This window comes from Hyalella azteca, unplaced genomic scaffold (assembly GCF_000764305.2).
Source record: "Hyalella azteca isolate HAZT.00-mixed unplaced genomic scaffold, Hazt_2.0.2 contig11059, whole genome shotgun sequence".
NCBI lineage: Eukaryota > Metazoa > Arthropoda > Malacostraca > Amphipoda > Hyalellidae > Hyalella > Hyalella azteca.
The window spans coordinates 57,115-76,495 of record NW_025941071.1 but is presented as its reverse complement, the minus strand read 5'-3'; the positions used below and the strand labels follow the sequence as shown (position 1 = coordinate 76,495).

At 39.2% G+C, this 19,381-nt stretch overlaps 1 protein-coding gene across 1 annotated transcript; it reads left to right on the top strand.

Moving 5' to 3' along the window:
* Positions 1–7,043: 7,043 nt before the first annotated feature.
* Positions 7,044–19,100, top strand: LOC125178579. Its single transcript, XM_047882690.1, has 11 exons — positions 7,044–8,070; positions 8,526–8,746; positions 9,688–9,901; positions 10,144–10,295; positions 10,504–10,732; positions 13,576–13,698; positions 15,026–15,076; positions 15,820–16,025; positions 16,754–16,958; positions 17,437–17,582; positions 18,937–19,100. Exons 1-11 carry the CDS (start codon positions 7,178–7,180, stop codon positions 19,098–19,100), a joined length of 2,604 nt encoding a protein of 867 aa, XP_047738646.1. The 5' UTR covers positions 7,044–7,177.
* Positions 19,101–19,381: the final 281 nt, after the last annotated feature.

Below are 19,381 nucleotides of genomic sequence, written 5' to 3'. Positions count from 1 at the left end.
CTCTCAAATCAAGTTGAAGTTTAATTTTAAAACAAATTGCCGAGTATTTCACTCACAATTATACTTTCTTCAGGTAAAAAGTGTTCGACATTTTAAGCTGGAATCATTTTAGGCTCGCCTAATCCCGTAGCAGTAGAAAAATTATTTTGCTCCGTACCCAGGCACACATGTCAAGACCTGTACAAAATAAAGCAAAACAAACAAAGTCATACACTATAAGACAAGAACGCCGATGCATGCTTCTCAGTTTGAAAATTTCCGCTTTATTTTTTGATCATCTTACGGTCGATCCGAATAGAATTTTGTGGAAACGTGGAAATTTAATTCATGTGAATTTTTGTTCTAATTGATTTTTGCCCCATCAAATTAACATTCATTAGTGAGATGATAGCTCGATCAAAGCAGACTTATCTGATAACGAATTGATAAAACTCAGCAAAGTCTGTATTATTCACCAACCACTGCAGTGACCATTTGTGTAGAAGGTGGAGGCGGTGGTGAAGATCAAGTTTATTCTACTGGATAAATTAATTATTGTGTAAGCGGGACTGAATGCATTGTATAGTGGTTCGGAATAGTTATTAGTGCAATTGGTGTGTTGGCAGAGGTTGATTCTTGGATCGGCAAAGACAATTGTAAATTTTATGACAGGGAGCTATCAGTTCCGGATTTGAAGTTGTACTACATTTAATACCTTTTCAATTACGTATTCAATAATTCAACATTTAACTTGAATTAATTAATGTATACAATGAGTGTTTTCTGTCCTATAACTTCAGATAATCACTGAAATGTCGAGCCCGAAGGAATTTCTAATTTAAAATAAAGAAGCCCAAAGAATCATTCTCCATCATTTTGTTTCATGTGCACTGCGCAGGTGATATATAGGAGATGGCGTCCACCACAACCGGGGCGTCCACCACAACCGGGGCGTCCATATTGCATTTGTTGCATTCCAGACATTCTCCGGCAGGTTTACTAACACAGACTTTGGCTGCCATGTTTCACAATCAATTGGTGACTCACTCACTTTTTACTGAATTTACTTAATTCCAGCCTATTCACTGGAACACTTCAGTATAGTATGAGCCAACAGAGTTAAATCGTACTCAATTTTTTCTCAATCAATCGTTACCCGCACTCAATTTTTAATGGCTGTACTCAGTTTTTTAATCAATTGTTACTTGCACTCAATTTTTTACTGACTTTACTTAATTCCAGACTATTCACTGGGACACTTCAGTACAGAATGCAATAACACAGTTGAACCGGCAAAATTAAGTGTAACCGGCGGACCGCGCGCGACACCGAACGTCCGTTCGCCACGCTTCCACAAACAACACCCCCTCGCTGCCACAAACAACACCCTCGTGAAGCTCGTTCGAAGTTTTTCTAGGAAAAGCATTTCCTTGTGTAGCTCTTATTTAACTTGCCCAACGTAAATGTAAGCGCCTGCAGATTAGACTTGCTAAAAACATATATGAGAGAGATATTTTATAGTACATGTCCACCACCTGTACAAATCCACACCTGTCCACACCTGTACAAATCGTTGGGATTAAATTTCAGTTATCGAGTCCTCGCATGCGGTGATTCTGCAAGACTTTTAGAATTTTTGTCAGGCAAATGAGTGCTGCTAATAATTGCTCATTGAATTCAAAAGTCAATAGTTTAATGGGAGTTGTAAGTGTTGTGTTATTAGAACAACATAGAAACTCAGACGCCATATTCTACTCCGTCTTTACTGTCGCTTCTGTCTTATAGTTTCAGAGTATCAATGCACCTTAATTTTACTCTATTTATGAAGCAATTGAACTGTGTTCAGATAAAATTACTAACTTCTAACTTGTAAATTCAACTTCTGTTTAATCGGAATCCTTTTCTTTATATAATCATCCTTACACTACAAGCGAACACGACGCAGTTAGTAGTTTACCTATCCGGAATGAGAAGAAAACGTGGATGCTTACAAGGAATACAGGTCATGTACAGACGTACGAATAACTGTTCTCATTCAATGAGCATTGCCGAATAAATGTGAAAATATTATAACTGCTACTAAATATTTAAGACAGCATTCACTCGTTCCAAACATCCACGAATGACATTAGTTAAGTTTACGGTTCTTGAATGAAAAAACAAAAAAACTGCTATGTTTAAAAAAATATTCACACAACAGAGTATTATTAAAAAACTGAAAAATAAATTTGCGTTGAAGACGAATTCGCGTAGTGAAATCAGAAAGCAAGACAGGATGATACATGTCTTGGACTACTAACCTATTTTTTATAATATTTGTTAATCCATATCCATAATTACAAACATCATAATTATTCATTTCTTGTGTAACATCCAGTGATTACATCAAAAATTTTTGAAAGAACCAATACATTTCAGAAGCTCGAGATGTTAGAGAGAAACGTACGTCGGGGCAGTTGCGCGGCAACGAAGACTGCCGCGCATGCCCCGGGCAGTCTTCGCTCTAGCCACAATGGTGCAAGAAGTACCGAGAATGTGTGGTGCAGTGAACACGAAAGAATTCGGTTAATTTTGGATAAAATTGGAGGCAAGGAACAGAAAAAAACGTCAGAATTTAATGCATTTACATTTTCATACGGTTTAATGTCTCATGCGCAACTGTCAAGGGGAAATTTTGGTTACTGCAAGTCATGAAACACTGCTTTTTGTTCAAGGATTCATCTCCAGCCTAACTTACTGCATTGCTATCGAAAGGCACGCTTGCCTTTTTCCTCCGTTGTCAATACACTCAATTATAGTTAAACGTTATGATTATGATCTGAAATTAACTTTGTGTCTCGGAGTTATGTATAAATGTGTCACCGTAAAAATTTCGAGAAACCAAATTTTTCTTCAATATTAAATTAGCTGATATTTTGGAACTGATCGAGATGACAGAGTCAGTAAACTTGAGCACATCTGTGAGCTCGTATTACTGGTCACAGGTTCACTGATTAAAACTGATGAAATCCATTTTGTTGCAGGCAAATGTTGAATGCAGCAAAACCCGACTGTTNATGATTAAAACTGATGAAATCCATTTTGTTGCAGGCAAATGTTGATTGCAGCAAAACCCGACTAACTTTGCCGACTAACCCGACTAAGCTGTCGACATTCGCGGAGGAATCGGGTGGACAGTCAAGTTCCAGGGCACTTACTGCAGTGATATCGGGTGCAGAAGTGATATCGAGTGACCTGATATGCAGTCAAATTTGTGCTTATTGCACCACACGATGATTGCTAATAAAGGTGAGAAATCAAATGGATGCCCAAGTTTGCTTCTCTACTTCATGATGAAGGCCTTTATTGAAGGGTATTTTTCAGCTCTACTAGACAGTTACTGTGCACGCAGCGGCAGCGTGGAAATGCTGTCACATTGATACCCGACCTAACTAAGCCTTAAGGTGCTTCTTACTCGTACGTACATGTTCAAAGACGGCGCTATCTTCAAGGCACTAACTATACAGATGTCCGAGAACGATTCATCGCAGGTAGCATTTGGCGAGGCACAAGTTCGTCTAAGGTCTTTGTATGCTCTAGTCAAATTTTATGTCAATGAATGGCAATATTGATGTGAGGAAGAATCGAAGATACAATATTTCATTAATAGGAATTGTTACGTTTGCTAGTCGTATGACTAAGTCCAGGCTAGCTATAAGGATGAAGATGAGCAGAGATGAGACCATAGGTTTAGGGAACTGTATTTGGTGGAATCTGGTATACAACTGAATTATTAGAAGGCTTGCTGGCCTTACATGACCTACTATTGACAGCATAGTAGTTCTACTCTAATTTGTTCAATACGTAAACACGTAACACGTAACGCCTTATTTAGGGCAAATGCTGAGATATTTCTATCAATTCAAAATTAGTATTACCCGATGTTTTTTCTATTTATTTGTATTATTTGAACTTTATTTTGATCGAAGTGCTTAGATGAATTTGAAGCATGAGTTTCCTTTATGTACCAAATTTATTTGTCATCTATTTGCATTCAGGTTCTTACATGCACCTACAGGTTTTCACATGCACCTACAGGTTCTTACATGCACCTGCAGGTTCTTACATGCACCTACAGGTTCTTACCCGCTGTCGTGCAGCGGCTGGAGGAGGTCGTCGTGAGGCTCGTAGGCGTGGAGGGGGCGGAGCGTCAGCCTGACCCCCACGCCCCCCGCCGCCGCCACGAGCGCCCCCCACGGCGCCCCCCTCAGGGCCGCGGCCTCCATGTCCACCACCACAAGAGATGGACGACCATGTCGCAGGAGGACAGGTACAACAGCAACATGGCGACCTGCGGGCAACCACAACGTGACCATCAAAGCCAAAAAAAGGCAAAAAAAAGTTTTCATTTGGCCATAACTTCGCTAGGCTTTCACCCGCGACAATCAGCGTTAGTCGGCGTCTGACTAACGCGTCACCCATCACACCCAACACGTCACCATCACACCCAACACGTCACCCATCACACCCAACACGTCACCATCAAATGCAATACGTCACCCATCACACCCAACACGTCACCCATCACACCCAACACGTCACCCACCACACCCAACACGTAACCCCCCAGTATCTCGCAGTCATTGCGGCCGTTCGCCGCAGAGACGTTCGCAGACGCGCAAATCTAGGCCGTTGTTGCCGACTTCACCTCGCGCCCAAGCAGTCTAGCGATGATATGGCCGCATCTGCCTCGAACAGCGCGATGCCTCGGTCGGCAAAAGCAGCGGCAGGCAACTGGCTGCACCTCTGCCGCGGCCTACGTCGAATATGCCAGCGGTAACGGTTCAAGCTTTGAGGAGTCAGGGAGAGGAAGGGGTGCAGGGTGAGGAAGGCGGAGGAACATTGAAAGAACCTTCTAGGCATGAATATTCGTGTGTAGCTTATACCGGAAGAAACGGATTGAATTATTCACTAATTTGATTTCTCTAATATTATGAGGTTTACATGATTCTTTATTTTCTACATTTTTTATTTTCGACAGTGCTATTCTATACTACAGCAAATCCATGTCGCCAGTATTTGTGAAACTAGTTCCATCCAGTATCATGTGTATTCAGTTAATTGACATAAATTCGATGAAAACGCGAAATCGGTGAATGATCTGAAAGTAAAAATAAAAATAAATGCACAAAATAATAGATATACCAAATGAACGCCAAACGGTAACGAATACGACTGAACGTATTGTAGAACTCACATGCTTCTCAAATGCAAGTAACTGCCCTGCGCATGCGCGGGCCGCGCTGTGCAGTGCGCATGCGCCGGACAGTCTACGCTCTAGCGTCTATATATTATACTGGTGCAGGAAGTACCGGGGATGTGTGGTGCAGCAAACATGAAAGAATTCGGTTAATTTTGGATAAATATTGGAGGTAAGGAACAGAAAAAAGTCAGAATTTAAGGTATTTGTATTTTCATACGGTTTAAGGTCTCATGCGCAACTGTCATGGGGAAATTTTGGTTACTGCAAGTCATGAAACACTGCTTTTCGTTAAGGATTCATCTCCAGCCTAACTTACTGCATTGCTATCGAAAGGCACGCTTGCGGCTTGCCTTTTGCCTCCGTTGCCAATGCACTCGACTCTAGTTAAACGTTATGATTATGATCTGAAATTAACATTTTGTTTCGGAGTTATGTATAAATGTGCCCCCGTAAAAAAATTTATTTTCCTTCTATATTAAATTAGCTGATATTTTGAAACTAATCGAGATGACAGAGTCGGTAGAAATTGAGCACGTCTGTGAGCTCATATTTTTGGTCACAGGTGCAGCTAAACGCGACTAACTTTGCCTGCAAAGCTGTCGACATTCGCGGAGGAATCGGGTGGACAGTCAAGTACTCATTCCACGGCACTTACTGCAACTGCAGTGATATCGGGTGCAGAAGTGATATCGAGTGACCTGATATGCAGTCAAATTTCTGCTTATTGCACCACACGAGGATTGTTAATTAAGGTGAGAAATTGATATGGACGCCCAAGTTTGCATCTCTACTTCATGATGTAGGGACTTTTTCAGCTCTACTAGACAGTTCCGGTACGCGCAGCATGGGAATTCTGTCACATTGATACCCGAGTAACCCGACCTAAGGTGCTTCTTACTCGTACATGTTCTATGACGGCGCTATCTTCAAGGCACTAACTATACAGATGTCAGAGAATGATTTATCGCAGGTAGCATTTTGTGAGGCACAAGTTCGTCTAAGGTCTTTGTTGATCACCCTGGCGTTGCGCTGGGGCGAGCGTTGGCGCAGGCAAGTTCACCCGCGGCTGGCTTCCAGACTGCGGCGATTTCTGACTGGGATGGAATCTTGAACCTCTGTCCCAAATATACAAGAAAATTTGTCGACATGGAGTGCAGTGACAAACAAGCGACTGAAACTTACAGGGAGTTCATGGAGAGACGTAATGGTAGTCGCTTTAGTGAAACGACGTGGAAAAAGAGGTTTAGAAACAATTTGCATACAACTTTCAATACCAGCACGACCACCGAAAACATGGACATAACAGCATTAGCTTCTCTTCTTCAAGGTCTCTTGAAAGATAAAAAGGACAGCACGGAGTTGCTAGATAAAGTGGAGGCTATTAGATGCGTCAGAAATGATATAATGTATCAAGACTGTTCAATGGCAGATGTAACTAAATTTAAAGAGATAGAGAATAAATTATTTCAGATGATCAAAGAAGCTGCAAAGTTCTATGCCCTTGATCCTGAGGAGACAAAATTAATTGAGAAAGAGCTGGAACTTGAAATACGTTGTGGGTTTTTTCCTGGTGGGAGAGCGATGGCTGCCCACTGCTACCGCATCCTTACTCAGGGTAAAGCTGTTGCAAAGTATCGCTTTCATACGTTAATAGAAGAAGATCTACCTTTCGTTGGTTGCCGTGTTGGAAGGTCAGAAGTGTTTTACCCTCTTGAATTGACAGTACAAGGCGAAGAAAATAAAATGCTATCTCTCCAAAATTTATTTGATTCGTCATGTGAGAAAATCATGCTTGTTTCAGGCGCCGTTGGAGCAGGTAAATCGACCATTATTCAGAACATAATTCTCGATTATTCTGAATTGACCTCTAACGTCTCGATTCATGTACCGGATTTTGAAACTCTTGTATACTTCGACTGCAAGGATAGAACAACAGGCAATTTACAGCAAGTTTTAATGGCTAACTTTGAGTGTTTGTGCTCAGAAATAGTGGAGAAAAATTTCTTGAAAGCCCTCTCTTCCCTCCGCGTGCTTTTTTTGATTGATGGTTTTGATGAGACAAACAAAACTTCAATGGCGGTTTTCCGTGAGCTTTTGCAGAAAACATGGCACACCGACTCCCGCATCCTCATCACAACTCGCACTCAGGCCACAGGAGAGCTCAAAAAACTAATCGCTCAAAAAGACTGCAAGCATTCTGATTATAACATTGCACCTCTCTCAGAGCTACAAGCTCAGTTGAAGTTCATCGAGAATTATGAGAAGAAGTTGACCTACGACATAGCTACCTCAGGCTCAATGCCAGAACAATTCTCCAAGATTAATCCTACGTTGCAGCAGAGTTTCACGGAGCCAATCTCTTTGTTGCAGTTCTGTTCCATTTGCATGAAAGTTCCAGAGAAGATAACTCGATGGAGAAACTTCAACGACGTGTCTAGGGACACATTGCAGCTACAAAAAAACATTGCCAAGGAAAGACTCGACGGCATCTTCGTCGCCAACAAAGAAATCCTAATTGATGAGGTATTCATGGTCATTAGTTCTATGGCTTTGGAGTTCCTCGCCTGCAACATGACAACCTTCACTGACGACGAACTTCTCCCTTTCAAGCGTCACTGCTATGAAATACTAAAAAAACATGGTGCAAATAAGGAAATTGATGCTGGAATTTTCATATCAGCCATGTTCAGAATTAATAGATCGCTCTCTGGTAGCCTTGTCACGACCTACTCCTTACCACAAAAATCCCTACTGGATATGGCTGTTGCCATTTACATTTCCCAGCGTGCGATGAACACTAATAAATCTCTTCTTGAAATGCTGGGGAAACACCTGAAAACGAAGTCGAGGTAGGTTGTCAATTTTGGGTATTATTTTTGCAGACACTTCATTCGATAAACATCGATATTGGAACTATGAACTTAACATTAAATATTCTCCTGTGTACTTTATGCACATTATTAGTGATTAGATTCGTTCCTATTTAATTCTGATTATAATTTTTGTTCACTACTTACATATTAAATGCTTATTCAAATGTGTCAATAATTATATTACAATAATATTACTTCCAACGCTGAAATGTTACGCGCCAAATTATAATTATAATTTAGATATTTTTGCTCACAGAGGCGTTAAGTTTTCATTTTCACAGCTCCATTAAGGATCTTTTCTGATTGACATAAATTAAATTCGATTAAATCAATAATATTGATTGTATTGATCAATAAACATTTAATAACTATGTCCATATATAGATTACAAAACAGTATTAAAACTATCATCCCTATTCTTATCCTTCCAGTCTTCTGGATGTGCTGATAATCGTTATGCAAGACCTCAACAGCAACCCACGTCAGTTTCTCAAACGCTGGCCGGAGTTAATGAAGGCTTTCATGAATGCGGGCGTCACCAGCGGCAGCGACTGGCAGGAGTTGATGCTCAGAAGTCCTGACGTCGCGGAGCTGGCGAAACACGCGGCAAAGATCACGATTGCCGAGACTGACAAGTGGCACGTATACTCAAGTGAGTGAAACTAATCCATGGTAGAATTTATCCAATAGTCTAATCTCCATAAAATTTAAGTCGAGCAGCCTCCGAATTTTCTTTAAACCATTCCGAAATACTGAGTAAGTTCATGTAATATTTTACTGGTAACGCCTTAAGTGTTCTTGTGCAAATCATAGATATTAAGTCAGTCATTCTATCAGTCATTCAGAATTAGTTTCAAATATGTTTGACATCGTGAGATACAGTTTGGCATAATTGCATGCACATTTCAGTTCACGGGTAAAATAAAACTAGAGCAAATGCCTTCACCTCTACCAAGTCATGTTTACTCTGCCTTTAGAAATGGTTCATGCGATTAGCTACAACGTTGTAGAAATTAACGAAGTTAGATGCCAGTAATAAAATCACACGAGCATGTAGGTGCATGATAGCTCGAACAGAACAACGCGGATGTTACTAAATCTTAACATGAAGGAAGCTCTGTAGCCTATATGGCTGGGCTGGCTGGAGACAAATGAGACAATAGTGATTGTTATTGCTGGTAAACTTCTCGTGCCTAATGAGATGTATGAATTAGATGGAAATGTTTTAATGGCATTTGCTGCAGCCCTTCATCTCTGTACTTTGAATAGGTTGATGCAGAGCTATACTTAATTAATAGATTATACGCAAACTAAGGCATATCAGCGTAGACTAATGAACATTTTGCTCTGAATGTAAATATATTATAGCCTTGAGCTCTCGTCCAACAAGCTGTTCAGACTCTTGCTTACTATCCTTCATATTGTGTTCTTTAATACACAAAATAAGTCAACTAGTTGTTTAACCTAGACAACGTCCTTCTATAGGTTAATCCGCAATTTGAAAATGACTGCCAAACAAATCCAGTATTTTTACAAACCTCAATCGTGCGTCGTCAATGAATCGAATTATAATTATTATAATGTTTGTTCCAGCTCATGATCTGACGGCAATATCACTAATGTTGCAATACGAGAAGCCTCGACTCATCGACATCAAGTTACCATCTGCTGTGCTTCGTGCTGCCAGCTCCACCTGGTTGGAAGTGACACGCATCCATCAGGGTGGTCTGAAGCTGGACATCTCTGCTGGCTTGCAGAAGATACCTAAGCCCTGTGACGATCTATTAGATTGTTTCAACGGATCCAGGTCAGGAATGTTTTTCTTTAGTGTTTATCCCCATAAATGTTTCAGCGACTCTTGGCCAGCAAACGTCAACATTTTATAGGTGATAACTTGTCGAGATATCTAGGTGTGTTCCTCTACGTTTGAGGCAGATGATCGCTTGCGTGCGTGAACCGATTCTTCTAGAAGTGTAACCAATAGCCTCATCAAGTATACCTTACTTTTCATACATGTGCAGGTTACCTTACTCTAATTTGCATGTGCAGGTGTCAGCTCTTTAGTTTGGTGAGCTGTATAAGCAGTGCGGCTGCCGTTACCGCCGTAGCTTCAGTTTCTACACCGGCCACAACTAAGCTGAACCTTTCGATGCCCACCCCTATCAACCTGGACGGCCTACGGGGCAAATACAAGCGTCTGCGTAAGAGTAGAGTGCTCAATTAGAGCTGCTTCATTTTACCGTAATGTTTTATCCGCACGTAACAGAACATAACTAGTTTTTTTTAGATATCCATAACGACAGGCACGCAACCATCCACGCAAAAAAAATTAGCCCGTGAGATTGTTGGAATTTCCCTAATATCTAGAATTTGAAAAACGCAAATACGTAATATTTACATGCTTCACAGAAGTGGAAATCTGGCCGTTGGATGCAGCTTGGGCTGCGTTATCTCAGCCAGCCCAACCCCCACCGTGCCAGGAGGAGCACGGTGCTGGGGACATGCCCGGTGAGGCACTCGGTCACGGTGTGCGTCTGCCAGCCCAGCCCCCACCAGGACTAACTCTGTATGACGTCAGCCCAGGCAGCCTTGAGGCAGTCGTCCGAGTTGTCCACGCTATTGCTCCCCCCACCAAAAGGTCCATGTATAGAGTGAATGTACAAAACTTGAAGCGATCAAAAATCGTAAAATGATACAGTGGATGTATAAAGTATCCGACAGAAAGAAAAAACTTAAATTAATTAAAGCTTATTCAACAAAATAACATTAAAACGCTATTCTAATGTAAATTCGCATAGGGTATACAAAATATCGTATCAAAATAATAATATCATTAAGTGTTTACTTGATAATTGCAATTTGTAAAATTCAAGGTTCAACAAGTATCCAGAACATAGTAAACAAATTTACTCAATACTTCGTCATGTGATCGTTAGCAGCCAAAACTGCTTCTAACCGATAGCAATACTTGTTCACAAGATTAAAACATAGGCGAATGGGAATTTTAGCCCACTCTTCCTTGCATATATCTTTCAATTGGATAAGATTTCTTGGATCTCTCTCCTGTACCCTCAATTTCAAATCCCGCCACAGATTTTAAATTGGATTGAGGTCAGGTGATTGGCTTGGCCATTCCAATAACTCACTGTCCCTCTCCTGAAACCATGCAAGAGTTGCCCTAGCCGTGTGGTTAGGGTCATTGCCATGTTGGAATATCCAACGTCGAAGAAGGTGCAATTTTTCGGCTGAATTCAAGATGCGTCTCTCAAGAATGCTGCTATACATTTCGGAGTTCATCCTTCCTTCTACGATTTTTAAGGGGGGCGTATACCCTCCAGAAAAACTTCCACATTTACTAACGGATCGTTCTGAAACTTCACTCTTATGTGGAAGACCGAAATACAAGCACATCTTGTTCGTATGATTTTTTCAGAAAAATTCATAGAAAACGTGAAATTCATGGAAAACGGAAAAAGAGGGTACTTTAAAAATCTCCTAGTTTTCTAGATACGTACAGCATCGTAAGAATACCATTCGATTCGTGAAGACCATATCAATCGAGTAACCAAGCACGATTTTGGATTTTTGCCTTAGTTTTTTTACACGCATTTTCCCGTTTTCTTCTCATTTTCTTCTGTTTCCCCCCCTCCTTCCCCCCCCCCATTTTCAATCCAAACTATGCACAAATCTAAAAAATATAACTCGGTACTCACTGCAGTGAGTGACAGAAAGCACATTTTCTCGTCGACGAAAACGTGAAATCACGGACGGGCAGACAGACGGACAGACGGACATGGCGAGCACAATAGTGCATTTCTTCATAAATGAGAAAATACGCTAAAAAAGGCTTCGTTACTCGATAGGTATGGTCTCTACGAATCGAATGGTATATGTCTCATTGCTGTAGCTTCAAAACTCTAGGAGGAGATAGGTTTGCAGTGAGAGCGGTTGGAGGTTTTCAGGACAACCGAAAAACCCCCTCTGACGGCGCGCGCGCTATATAAAGACATTTCTGGTAGCCAAGATACTCAAATAACGTGTTAGTTCACTCTGAAACGAGTCATCGATGCAGAGAACGACGGCATGAACACCCTCCCTATGACAGCTCGGGTATAACTGAAGCCCGAGGCTGAGAGAGCACACTAATATGTGCTTGGCTCGAATTTCCTTAGGCAGGTATTTGTTAAAGGATTCACGCAGAGTAACTCTTTCGCGATCTGCCGTAAACGCATAAATCAACGTACAGAGATAGTTTTGGTACCGTTAGACGCGGCAGAATGTAGCTTTAAGATGAGCATAAAAAGCGGAGAAGCCAAAATTTACGATTTTAGGGTATACGCCCCCCTTAATTCCTCAGGGCCTTCAGAAGAGAAACAATCACAAAGCATTGTGCTGTCACCTACAAACTTCACTGTTGGGACGGTATAACTGCTGGTAAAACGCAGACATCGTCTGTCTCCAAACACGACTGACACAGTTCCGACCAAACAACTCAATTTTAGTATCTTCTGACCATAATATTTTATCCCAAAAGCATAAAGGTTTACTCATATGCTCTTTAGCAAAGTTCCGGCAGCTCTTTACATGAATTTTCTTCATGAGAGGGTTTTTTCTTGGCGAACGAGAGTGGAATCCTCTCATTCGAAGAACTGTCCTAATTGTATTCATGCAAACATTTGACCCACTTGATTGCAAGTATTTTTGCAGTTCAGAGCGAGTCAGTCGATGATTCTTCTGTACTTTTCGAACTGAATTCCTAGCTGTACGGTCATAAATTTTTCTAGAATGCCCTAAACGAGGTAGACTTGTCGAAAGATGGAATGATTTCCCCCTCCGAGCAGTATCACCGACTGTCGAAATCGGGATATTTAACACAAATGAAATTTTTCTATATCCCAAACCATCTCTGGATAGCTGAATTGTTGATTTTCTGGTTGATTCAGACAATTCCGCAGTTTCAGGTATTGTTGAAGAGCTTAAAATTCAGGCCACTTTCTAAGGACCATATCAGGTAATGAATTATTGCAGTTAGAAAAATGTCTATGCCGTTCTTTTGCATTCTAGAATATTCCAACGTTTTCTGATTCTAGAATATTCCCCCGAACTTAATGGAGGAGAAATTATTGGAGAATCAAATTATTTTTTACTATTTGTTGGATACTTTTTGAACCTTAACTTTTACAAAATTGCAATTATCAAGTCAAAATTTAATGATGTTGCTTTGATATGAAATTTGCATTTCCCGTGTAAATTTTCATTGAATAGTGTTTGTCTATGTTATTTTGTGGGATAAGCTTTAATTAAGTAATGTTTTTCCGTTGTGTCGGATAAGTTTTACAAGCACTGTGTATCGTAATTGTTTGCAGTAGAGAGTTATTCACATTTTTCATCCCCATGGTCACGGCTTCTAGTCAGGTGGGTAGATCTACTTCGATGCACTCAGTAGAATATTTTGAAACTTTTTCGTTGTTACGTGTGCAGATTTGGCAGCATTTTGCTGCCAGTCTGCGAGTTGAATAAAGATGAAGTACAACAATTGCTGGTGCGACTGAAGCAGGATGGGGTCAGGAGCGCAGTTCACGGCCGGACATGCAGCATTACCTGGTGAGTCTAAAATGGTGCATGACTTCAATGCAAAATAATCCTTTATAAAAACATCGCTAGCTAACAAAGAAACAGAACAGCATAAATCACAAGCACACGTGGTTCCTCCTCTATAACTTCCCACAGTCATCCCCAAGCTGCTTTTCTCAAGAGGTTGAATTAGAGAACAACCACAAAATACCTGACGCTCTAACAACTCAACACCTTCAGCATCACCATCATAACTATTCATCTATCATCATCACCCATCAAAAATACCTGTATAGATATTAAATAATAAAAAATCTGAAAAATCCAAAGTATTAAATAATCAAAAAAGCAAAATGAATATCCTTAAAACTTTTTTTCTCAAATACTTGTCCATAATTGTTTGAATGTTGACCCAATATTCACCCCTGACTTCCTTTTACATCCAAAGCCCTGACGGGTTTCCTATCACTCCAACAAAATCCTAATATTACCACAAAAACCCAGCAGAAACTTAATCACGCCCATAGCACTCATTTTCGTCTTGTACTGCCCCTTACTCGTATTTCACCTTCCCCTTTTCTGGTCACACTGTGCCATCTATTGTTTCTTCGCATTATTTCCTAGCGACACACCGTGAGGCTCGTTGGGGAGTCATGGACAATCAAGTTAACGGTTAATTGAACTCATAATTGAAAGTAGCCATTTTTCAACGAAATAGATGCTAAGTGTAAATTTTCTTCCCCTTCAAGAAGTTTTCACAGTTCACAGTTTTCTAGCACCAATTGTGGGATACGTGTGGGTAATTCACTTTATCTCTAATGTTACCTGACTGTGTTGAATACCAGAAAATATTTAGTTTTACAAGAATTTATGATAAAAATTAATAACGAGATTCGATATAATATATTAGTAAATGGATTTATATACCTATTTACATAATTGAATATTGAAGATGCAAAAGAATATATATTAAATTTAGAAATGTATTTTTTCTACTATAGAGGGGATGTATTCCATCCGGTCTGGCGGAGAATTTTGCCTCTTGCGCCAAGTTTCTTCAAATTAAATACCAGATCTATATGTTCCCTTTTAATTCGAATTAGTATAATCTTGAATAAAAAATTAGTGCGATGAGTGATTCAACAAGGTTAATTTGAATTTTTAATGTTGGCTTCTGTAATAATAAATGCAAAACAGATAGATACAGTACTTTGATTTGAAAACAGTAATCATTCAAAAATATTTGTTGCGTAAGATGAGATTTCTTCTTAACGAAAGAAAAGCCTAGCTCTAAATATTTACTTGACATTTTTCTTGCATATTAATTGCTAACATTCGAGACACCTTTCCCGGGTAGTTACGACAACGTGATGCTGAGCATAGCCGACGATCTCCCAGAACTCAGTGGGTGAGTGACGCGGTGTACTCAAATTTCCCTGGTTTAGTGACGCGGGTAACCATGATTTCAGCGGGTGAGTAAAGTGGACTGACAGATTTTAGCTACTTGCACCGCAAATCTTCGTTTACTATCTCGCAATTGAATGCGCAAATTCTAGAAAATATTGGGATGAAGCTTTTATTAGTTAAATAAATTGCTCCTCTTTATGTCCGTATCCAGAATTTTTTACTTATATAAACTTATGAAAATGAATTTTGAGTAGCGAAAAAATAAATAGAAATACTAAATTTGCATGAGCTGAACTTCGAATAAAAGTTTAACAATAGTTTTTTGCATAATGTCTAACGCACGAGACATTATTGAGTATTGGGAAAATTCGACGCAATGTTGACATCATAGGTGATATTCGATCCTGAATGAGCTTACCCTTGAATTATGATTAAAAACCGTAGGATAGGATTAAGTAAAGATTCTCACCGCCAAGACTATGCAACATATTTATTACATGTAGAGCGGTGGCATTCACTCTCGACCTGATTTTAGAGTTAAATTGTAGTTCTTTAATGCAACATTTCAATGAAATCGTATGAAGGCACCTGAGAATGTCAGGCATGTGACTACTCACAATGTTTATTTCCACTCTGATATCATGAAAATGTATTATGTTTTGAAATTATTGAATACATGCAAAAAAAGTATACCTGGCCAAATATACTTTGGGAATTGCTCTATATTCGAGTATTGTGTTGCAGGAATGAAAGAGCCGTCCAACAAATCCTAGCTCAGGAGCAGGCTAGTTGTGATAATTTCTTAAAGGCTCAGCGACCTGAAGTGCTGCGAATGATACAGGAAGAATATTCACGAATGGCGACACGCCTACTCCAGCCCGAGCTGAAGACTGCCTTCTTTGCAGCTTTTAAAGGCTGGAGCGAAGACAATGTGTTCAGGATAGAGACAAGTAAGAATTACATAAACTTTACATCGTGAGGAATCGTCGGATTTGACAACTTGGAAAAGTCGCTACTTGAAAAACAAATTAGATTGAAGATCATAGCATACTTTTCATTAACAATCTTCTTCCTTACACCAAAAATTAACAATTACATCAATTATTGAGAAAAAAGCGCGCGATTACCTAGAAATTAAGAATTGTGATTTTCTTGCGTGAGCATTCTAGGAAATTCGACAAACTTATCCGTAATTGCTGTACTTTTCTCTATTGAGAGATCTAGAAACATAGGAGGATTTATGACACACAGCTGTGATTTTTTTGTACACTAGATGCCATCATTAGTATAGTATTGAGTCGTGTCATATGTGCGTAAGATGGCAAGTAAAGTTTGCTGATAAATCGACGCTATTAAAAGTTTCTTGATAATAGTAGGCGCCATTTTTCATTACTTGAATGCGGTAAGGTAATACATCTACGTAATAATTTTCCATATGAAACAACTACGGTGGATTTTAGATACTATTAAGGACCGTCTTCATGTAACAAACGAAGTTGCCTGCTCTCAATCTACCCAATGAATATTAAAACAATTTATTTATTAAATTTGCGAGTTCCTGTTAGAAAACACGACGAAAGTTTAAAGAGTATTTACCAAGTTTCGCGTCAGTTTAAGAAACAAAACTTTGACTGATCTCAAGTGAAACTAATAATCGACACGAATTCATCTTTTACAGGTCATGACTTGGAGATGGTTGCAATGATGCTGCCTCTTTCTCCCGATTCAAGCGTTATGGTGAAGACGTCGCCTCTAACCCTGGATTCACTCAAGTGGCTGAAGATAGTGCAATGTCACAGTGGAAACTTGATCCTTGACCTTTTGAACTTAGGCTCGGTATATAAAACCAGCGATGGTGTGCTTCAGTCTTTGTTAAATGGCAGGTGAGCCATCATTCTTTTCATTCTTGAATAGGCTGATATATTATATTAGCTACATGTCCACAAATTATTGTGTTCATTAAATCAAAGACGTGTCTACACATTTCCCGAGGTCCGGGTCTGACGGGAAAGTTTACAGCGGAATAACGTTTTTTGGCCGCTTCTAAAATATGTGTTTTTTTACATATATTAAATATTTCGCGCGAGATGTTGCAAGAAAATTTACTTCTAGTTTTGAGGAGGACTTTGTCGGATATTTTGGATTCATCAACAAAAAAATCAAAACTCCAATAACCTTAATTGAGATAGTTAATGTCGAAAAATATATTTTTACGTTTGAATTTGAAATTCTTTACAAAAGCGTTCCAGAAATTGATTAACGTCAACTTTTGATATATATGTTTATTTGATAAATTTTGCACTATGCCTAAAATTTTTTGTTTTTAGAGCTTCAAGTTCAGAATTTTTGTTGATTTTTCAGGTCCAAAATCAGGAGCTTTACGGGTTTTCTCAAGACGGCTGCAGGCGTAGCAGCTTTAGCTTCTACTGCCGAAGAAGCAATTTTGTGCCCCTGTCTCGATGCTCTGCTCGATGTCACTCCACTGCTCGGCAAATATACGATGCTCAGTCAGTATTCTCAATGAAACACTGGAATTTCACGTGCATGTAATGTTAATTTTCTAATTCAATGCATTTTGATTATTCGCTTAAAATCGCATTCCGCGCTGGTGACTCCAAGGTTTGATTTTTCACGCCATGATAGAAGTGTACCTATTCATGACCAAATCTAAATGGAGCGCAGATACCACTTTTCAAAGAACGAAAAAAATTTAAGAGTACATTTTTTGTTTCAAGCGCGTGTGCAATTTGAAGTACCAATTACTATGGTTATGAGGGGGAAAGCTTTCCATTCCTCGAAGTACAAGACGTTGAAATACTCGTAATTACGAGTTGATATCAGGTTGCAATGTTCAACAAACATAATTCAAAATAAAGTTTGTAAAACCGGCAAATAATCATTTTTCAAGCTATTTTTATTACCTTATTCATTTCGACATTGCGAATTTATATCAACTCACCATTGTTTCAAAGTTAGATATCTGTCAAGGTGAAGTCTCAAAGAAGGATAATTTAGCCCAGAGGATGAATTCAGTGCTAACTTCCTTGATCGGTCGTCTTATACACTCGTGCTCATAAGCTTTGTAAGGAGAACTCTGCTACTTGTAACATTGGTTGTTAGACAACGGGAGGTTAAAAAAAGTCCGTCTTACTCTACGAATGCTCCATGCGAGCTCAGAAACTGCTTGACAGCTTCAGCTCAATTAAATTAATGGCAATTCAAAAAATTGCCAATTAACACATAACTCCGAGCGACATTAAAGACTGCAAAAAAATTAAAGACTGCAGAACTAATTAGTTGTCTCTATAAATATTTACAGTATTGCGATCTATTACTTGCTTGTTATATTAGTGGAAACATGAGCTCTTTAATAATTAATCATTACGTTAGCATGAACTGATTTTGAGTGATCTTAGCATGAACTGATTTTGAGTAATGTTTAAACTTCTTCAGAATTTTTTAAGCGAAAGGGCCAAAAGGTGTAATGTATCGCCGAAATTTTAAAGCCGTTTCACCTTACCTAGATCAGATTCAATAAAATAATTAATAAATAAAATCCATGAATTCTTGACATTCTACTTATTTCTAACACTAAGCTTGTTCAGGCTGCCTATATTATATTAGCAATATGTACACAAATTATTGTGTTCATTAAATCAAAGACGTGTTTACACATAAATAATAATTGACGTGTCTTGATAATATAAAATTAAACACTTGTCTTAATAAACCTTTCTATATTTCATGGGGAGGAGTCCCATGCCGAGAAACACTTTTATGGGAAATTAGGACTATCCAGTTTTATCTGGCTGCAACCTAAATGTCCTTGAGTTATTATAATTAATCTGATTTTCCACACAGATGTTACTACACCCGTAATAAGCACCGCAGTAAAAGCAAGACTACCATTACCATCTTACCCACCACCCCTCTTTACAGTCTTCAAACCCTTACCAGGGAGCTGCGAGGCCGTGGTTCAGACAGTGACCATTTTTTCACCGAAAAATAAAAGGTCCGTCCTGTAGCTAACTACAATGTGCACCTGATTCTAATGACGACATTCAAATGTAATAGGGAGCTATTTCCGTATTATTTGTCTTTAGAATATGCTTTTCGCATTTTTTTACAAGTTTTCACTTTTATGCTGGATCATGTGAATAGAGGTCTCTTACTGATCTCTTACTCGTAAGCATATCTCAGCTTCCACAAATAGAATAAATGCTCGATTTTCTTAATCAGAGTAGAAGTTAACATTTTATTTGGATTTTCCCGCTTCTACTGAAAAAACATTAGCGCATGATTCTAC

Bases quoted from the DNA above. Each gene is read 5' to 3' on its own strand.
- LOC125178579 (XM_047882690.1), top strand. From the start codon at position 7,178: ATGGCTAACTTTGAGTGTTTGTGCTCAGAAATAGTGGAGAAAAATTTC. The intron at 10,296-10,503 runs GTAAGAGTAGAG...CATGCTTCACAG, and splicing joins GGGCAAATACAAGCGTCTGC to AAGTGGAAATCTGGCCGTTG. The intron at 16,026-16,753 runs GTAAGAATTACA...CATCTTTTACAG, and splicing joins TGTGTTCAGGATAGAGACAA to GTCATGACTTGGAGATGGTT.